This window comes from Aquarana catesbeiana, linkage group LG13 (assembly GCF_042186555.1).
Source record: "Aquarana catesbeiana isolate 2022-GZ linkage group LG13, ASM4218655v1, whole genome shotgun sequence".
In the NCBI taxonomy this organism is placed as follows: Eukaryota; Metazoa; Chordata; class Amphibia; order Anura; family Ranidae; genus Aquarana; species Aquarana catesbeiana.
The window spans coordinates 40,318,220-40,324,807 of NC_133336.1; the positions used below are offsets into that span (position 1 = coordinate 40,318,220).

General features: G+C 41.6%; 1 protein-coding gene across 1 annotated transcript in view; it reads left to right on the forward strand.

Annotated features, from left to right (window-relative positions):
* The window catches only part of AK7 (adenylate kinase 7), a 51,895-nt gene extending 45,897 nt beyond the window's left edge, over window positions 1-5,998 (forward strand). The window contains exons 16-18 of the mRNA XM_073610280.1: window positions 1,654-1,874; window positions 3,138-3,296; window positions 5,490-5,998. Of these exons, the coding sequence (XP_073466381.1) occupies window positions 1,654-1,874; window positions 3,138-3,296; window positions 5,490-5,528 (419 nt within the window). The 3' untranslated portion in view covers window positions 5,529-5,998. The remainder of the gene's footprint in view (window positions 1-1,653; window positions 1,875-3,137; window positions 3,297-5,489) is intronic.
* Window positions 5,999-6,588: the final 590 nt, after the last annotated feature.

Below are 6,588 nucleotides of genomic sequence, written 5' to 3' on the forward strand. Positions count from 1 at the left end.
CAACTGTAAAATGCACTCCTATTTTTATGAAGAGTGTAAGTACACCTTTTCACAAGAAATGGAAAGGTGAACTAACAACCTTCACGCTTCTCTTCTTATTATTTTTTCCTTGGGGCTTCCGGACAGATCAGAGCTATTCCGATTGGTCAGAATCACTCTGATCCATCCCGGAAACCCGAGGAAGAAGAGCGGGTCTTTCAAATCCCCAGAAAGCTGCACTAGCTGCATGGGTTGAGTTTGGGGTAGGGTGTACGATGTTAGTACACTTTTTTATTTTTTGTGAACACTTTTAATAATAATAGGAGTGCACTCCCTTGTATGCACAGCATATAGGGGTGAAGAATAAACATTTAGATCACTGCAGACTGGAGTTCTGCTTTAGGTGTTGTAGCTTGGAATTTTGTGTATAGATTTTGTGAATGTAAAAAAAAAAAATGTTTTTTGCTCCCTTGGCTCTGATGACCTGACACTGCTGCACCCTTTTCCCTAACTTTTTCTATAGCACCCCACTATACAGGGGGCAGTGGTGGCCATTTTTGGAACCACTCTTATGCCGCGCACAGGCGATTGGACATTCCGACAACAAAACCGTGGATTTTTTTCAGACAGATGTTGGCTCAAACTTGTCTTGCATACACACGGTCATTTGGAAATTCCAAACGCCAAGAACGTGGTGACGTACAAGACGTACGACAAGCCGAGAAAAATGAGGTTCAATAGCCAGTGCGGCTCTTCTGCTTGATTCCGATCATGCGTGGAATTTTGTGCGTTGGTATTGTGTACACACGATCGGAATTTCTTGCTGTCGGAAAATTTGAGAACCAGCTCTCAAACATTTGTTGTCGGAAATTCCGACAGCAAATGCCCGCTGGTGCATACACATGGTCGGATTTTCCGACAACAAGCTCACATCGAACATTTGTTGTCGGAAATTCCGACCGTGTGTACGCGGCATTATAGTGTATGAGATCTCTATCAGCCTCACTAAAGTCTGTAATTTCAACAGCTCTGTTATTTTATGAAAAGAATTTTGTCAACTTGGTCCTTACAAGAAGAAATCAGCATAACAATATTGTTAACTTGTAAGGTGGGCAAAATATATGGCCCCTTTCACGTGGGTGCCTCCGTTTTGCGGAACCCGCTTGCTCAGCAGGGAATCACTCCACTGATCCTCGCTGAGCAGGCGGATGACCGGTCCGTTCACTGTGCAGAGCGAACATGGACCCAGTCCTGCTCTCCTCGTTGGGGAAACTGCCAGGCGGATGGAAAATAGGACCACCCTCCGTCAAGATTTTGCGGGCAGGATCGGATTGAATAGCGACGGATATCAGCGGACATGTCACTGCTGACATCCGCCGCTCCATGGGTAGAGTGCAAGGTCTGATCAGATCCGCCTGCAAGACTGAAAGGGGCCTATGGATAAAGCAGGGAGGGGTTAGAATCTCTGTCAGATTTTTATTGCTGGGGAGACTTCCACTAACTTTCTCAGAGAAAAGAATGGATGAGAAATCTTTTACAGCAAAGACAGCAACATACATTTTAGAAAGGACAATTTTTAAACAGAAAAGACAATTGTGGCTGTGTTTGTAAATCTAACAAAAAGCCTGCAGTGTTTTGTATATTTTTGTTTATCATTTTCTTTGAATCCCATAGACGTCTCAAAAGATGATGATCCAATGTACAGAGACATCTTAAAGCAAATCACTAAAGCCGTAGGGGAGTCTAGGAACTATGGACTAACCATGGCAGAACAAGCAGAGCTGGAACTTCGGGAAGCAGAGGAAAGTATTTCTCAAGAATTAAAAAGAAAGGCTGAACTGGAGCGGAGGGAGGCTGAAGAGGAAGCAGAGAGGATGGCTCGCTGGGAGGAATGGGTAGGTTGGAGAAAGTTGTATTTCTTTAGATGAATTAAGCATTGGATGTATTTGTGGTTTTAAATCTGAATTCCAGAAATTCAGCTACTAAAAAGTGAAGGCACACTAGGAGTTAGGTCCAAGGAGCTGCATAATATCTCCTGAACTTATCTTTATTGTTTACTTTTGCAGGTTTATTGCTCTGCTGGAGTAACACTCTGGGATCTGAGAGGAAAGAAGCACACAGAGCAACTATGCCCGCTCTGCCTCTCTGCTGCCCATTCACAGAAGCCTTTGTATATTGTGAATGTGTTCACATAATACAAAGGCTTCTGTGATTGGGCAGGAGGAGGGGATGGGCGGGCAATATCAGCTGCACGACTCTCATGTTTAAGATGCAGAGCTCAGAAGGATCAGCGTCAGGCTACTGGAAATACAGCTATAGCTGTCTTCTGGGAGTACTATAAAGCTGTCAGATATAAATAGTAAAGATAAGCCAAGGAAGTGTTATACATAGTAATTAATAGTGTGCCTTCATTTTTTACAAAGCAGCTGCATTTCTGGAATTCAACTTTAGGTGTTAAATAACATGTAAGTGTTAATTTTCTTATGCAAGTCGTAACAGTCATTAGTTATTTTTTGCCCTTTTTTGTTGTTTGTATTGTGTGAATGTACAAATTCCAGTATTTATTACCTTTCAGAGATCACAGTGCCTTCTTCTGTTTTTTTTTCCCCCAAAATGACAGCACCATCTTTATTCAGCTATCATTATTCATTTACTCCTAGACTGGGATGCTGACCCAGAAATGATACAATCATGTACATCCTGGTACCTGTGCAATTCTTGGATGTGTTCACAAATGTCTGACACAAAACAAAATAAAAGAATATGAGGTCTTTATGGTGCCAGCCAAAACCCCAAAGAAGAAAGGAAAGACACAAATGTCTAAACACATAATTATATTACAATATATCATTAAAAAGACATAACAACAGCACAATAACTTCCCTCATAGAGCACTAATCCTATCTGTCCCAAACAATTTTAAATACAAATATCATAAAACTAAAAACATAGTAATACGACAATTCAAGGGCCAGTGGTACAGGAAGGGATGCAGCAGTCTCGATGTGTTCTGCAACTGGTTTGCTTCATCAGGAGACCCTAATGTGCCAGGGGGTTTTCCTGCAAAGTGAGCCCTCATATATATGTCAATGTAAGCTAAGTATGTAACGGAAAGGTATGAGCACATCTGATGATTGCATGTTCCTGTTATATTACAGAACAGTCGCCTTGAAGAGGTGAAGCGCCAAGAACGGGAACTACTGGAAGCTCAGTCTGTCCCTTTAAGAAATTATTTAATGAAGAACGTTATGCCAACTCTAATACAGGGGCTGAACGAGTGTATTAAAGTCCGCCCAGGTGACCCAGTAGATTATCTGGTAAGAGTCTCTGCCATTTATTTCTAAAGGTGAAGGTTAATAGCAGATCAGGACCATTCACACCTAATTGGTTGATAGGTGCTATGTGTTTGGGAAGTGCAAACACTCTATTGCTGATTCTTATCTGCTAGGGAGTATTTTTGGTGTGATAGGAAATGTCATCAAATCACCTGTCCTTTGTCTGCTACATGTTTGGCAGGAGTGAAAGCATGCGTATTGCACAGATCTCTCTATCTATGAGTCGGACTAGTCTTACAGTATTTAGTTGCATGATCACCTGTTGGAGGCTCCTGGCCGCAACTGTTTATGATTCAAGTTGATAGGATAGATTTAGAGGGCAATAGCTGCGAGTACCCCAACCTTAGTATGCATACACAGACTTCTTACCCACCACTCATCCTGCAATGCAGTGCTTGATGCCAAAATGACCCAATAAGAGTCCTAGGCATTGCTACATAACCCTTTCATGCCTAATGCCGTGTACACTCGGGCGGACTTTTCGACCGGACTGGTCCGACGGAACGAATCCGTTGGACAATCCGACCGTGTGTCGGCTTCATCGGACCCTCAGCTGACATTTTCTGTTGAAAATCAGACGGACTTTAGATTTAGAACATGTTTCAAATATTTCCGACGGACTCGAGTCCGATCGAAAAATCAGTTCGTCTGTATGCTAGTCCGACGGACAAAAAAACGACGCAAGGGCAGCTATTGGCTACTGGCTATGAACTTCCTTATTCTAGTCCCTTCATACGTCATCACGTTCAAACGAACGGACTTTCGAACGGACTTTAGTCCGTTTGTGTGTGGGCAAGTCCGGTCGTTCTAAAGTCCATCGTAACTACGTCGAAAGTCCGTCAGAAAGACCGTCGGACGTTTGATGCTAAAAAGTCCGCCCGTGTGTACACGGCATAAGCCTATTTCTGACATTTGTTGCTTACAAGTTAAAATCCGTATTATTTGCTAAAAAATTACTTAGAACCCCCAAACATTATACATATATATTTTTTTAGCAGAGACCCTAGAGAATAAAATGGTGATCGTTGAAATATTTTATGTCACACTGTATTTGCGCAGCGGTCTTTCAAACGCAATTTTTGGGGAAAAAAGACACTTTCATGAATTAAAAAAAAATAAACAGTAAAGTTAGCCCAATTTTTTTCTATAATGTGAAAGATCATGTTACACCGAGTAACTAGATACCTAACATGTCATGCTTTGAAATTGCGCACACTCATCCAATGGCGACAAACTACGGTATCTACAAATCTCCATAGGCGACGCTTAAAAAAAAATTAACGGTTACCAGGTTAGAATTACAGAGGAGGTCTAGTGCTAGAATTATTGCTCCTGCTCTGGCGATCGTGGTGATACTTCACATGTGTGATTTGAACAATGTTTACATATGCGGCCAGGACTTACGCGTGCGTTTTCTTTGCTGCGTGAGCTCGCCGGGATGGGGGTGCTTTAAAACAGTTTTTTTTTCTGTTTATTTTATTTATTTGTTTTACATTGTCTCTTTAAAAAAAAAAAAAATAATAATTTTTTGTAAACATCCCTTGTGACAGTAATAGGTGGTGACAGGTACTCTTTATGGAGGGATCGGGGATCTAAAAGACCCTATATCCCTCCTTTGCACTTCAAAGTATTCAGATCGCCAAAAACGGCAACATTTTTTTTTTTTAATTCTGATGCTGCATCTCTCCCCAACGGCTCTGTACTGAAAACTGAGCGATCAGCAGTGCTCCCCTCCGCTCTGAACAGAGATCGTTGACTGTCAGGGGAGCGCTGGGCTGTGAAGTGGGCAGGCTCACGGAAAGGCTGAGCCAGGTGCCAGTCCAGGCTTCTGGGTGGATCCTGACTTTAAGGCTGGAATGTTTCGCAAGCCTGGACTGACTAAGTGACATCAGCTGACAGCGGGCTTTAGCCTGCTGCCGGCTGAAAATGGGTCACAGGAGTGCAGAAGGAACTACACTCCTGTGATCCCCAGGAGGAGTATAGTCAAAAAACCTTTGACTATACTTCTCCTTTAAAATTTAAAATTGTTCCCTATAACATAGCAAATCTTCACTTTTTAAGTTATTTGTGGGGTGATGCTTTCATTCATAAATATAAATGTTATTTGTTACTGTCCTGATCCTTTGCTACCATGAATTAGCCAATTTTTCACTTTGTATTTTAATTTTCCTACAGGCGGAGTATCTGTTCAAGAATAATCCTGAAATAGAATGACGACTTTTCACGTTGTAAAGGTTTTCACTGTGCCTTCCTTCTTGTTTGTGATAAATTGTATACATATAGGAATTGAGTATGGAATTGTTAAATCCTCTGTTAGATTATTACTGCTGTCCGCGTCTCCTGCTGGGGAGATTAACTCTCCCTATATGTTCAGGTGGTCTATGTCAGCATACAGAAGGTGATGGGAAATCCAAAATGTTACAGTTGTCACTAGAACAGGAGGTGACAGAAAATCCTCCAATAGGTACACCTGTTGCAGTGGCAACCATCTAAGAGGGAATTCCCCCTCAATTGGAGAGATTTTCTCTCACTTCCTGTTGTGTGTCCTGTACACAGACAGTATTAAAAAAAAAAGATTTGACCCTTCCCTACTCTATTCAAGATGAAAAAGTTTTAGCTATAGATATGTATTAGTGTAAAAAATGGTAATCTATTCAATAAATAAAATAATTTTATAAAGTCTATTTTTATGAGTTGATGTCAGTTGGGATTAGAAATCGAATACTGCCCACGTGTTGTACAGCTATTAGGTTCCCCTTCACCTTATTGTAGGTATGTAGAACACTACATTTAAGACCTCCTGGGAATGTTACACATGGGAGTTTGCAGGAAAAGTCCCACATGTTGTGAAAGAAATGAGAGGTAAGATAGATTGGGTGTCACCAACCAAAATCAACAAGCTGTGCTTACCAGAAGACATGCGACCCCCTAATAAGAGCAGTTACATAAGCTTTATTTACAATAGCCAAGCCAACAATCCAAATCACCTAAATCTCCTTCCCTGTGGCTGGATGAATGGGCAGCATGGAGGTAGATAGCGGCAAACCAGGAAGCACAGCCCTCTGCACGTAACTCCCCCAGAAGGATGAAAAATGAATCACCAGGCATGTAACAAAAAGGTAGCTAACATAGTGTGATACCGTTTGAAACTATTTATTGTAAAAAGGAGTAACAGTTACAAAAATATCTTAAAACAAGCGTATGGGTACAATTGGTAGTTTCTCCTGGAACCAAGTTGGCCAACCTTCACTCACGCATGCGTGGTAGTGTGTGT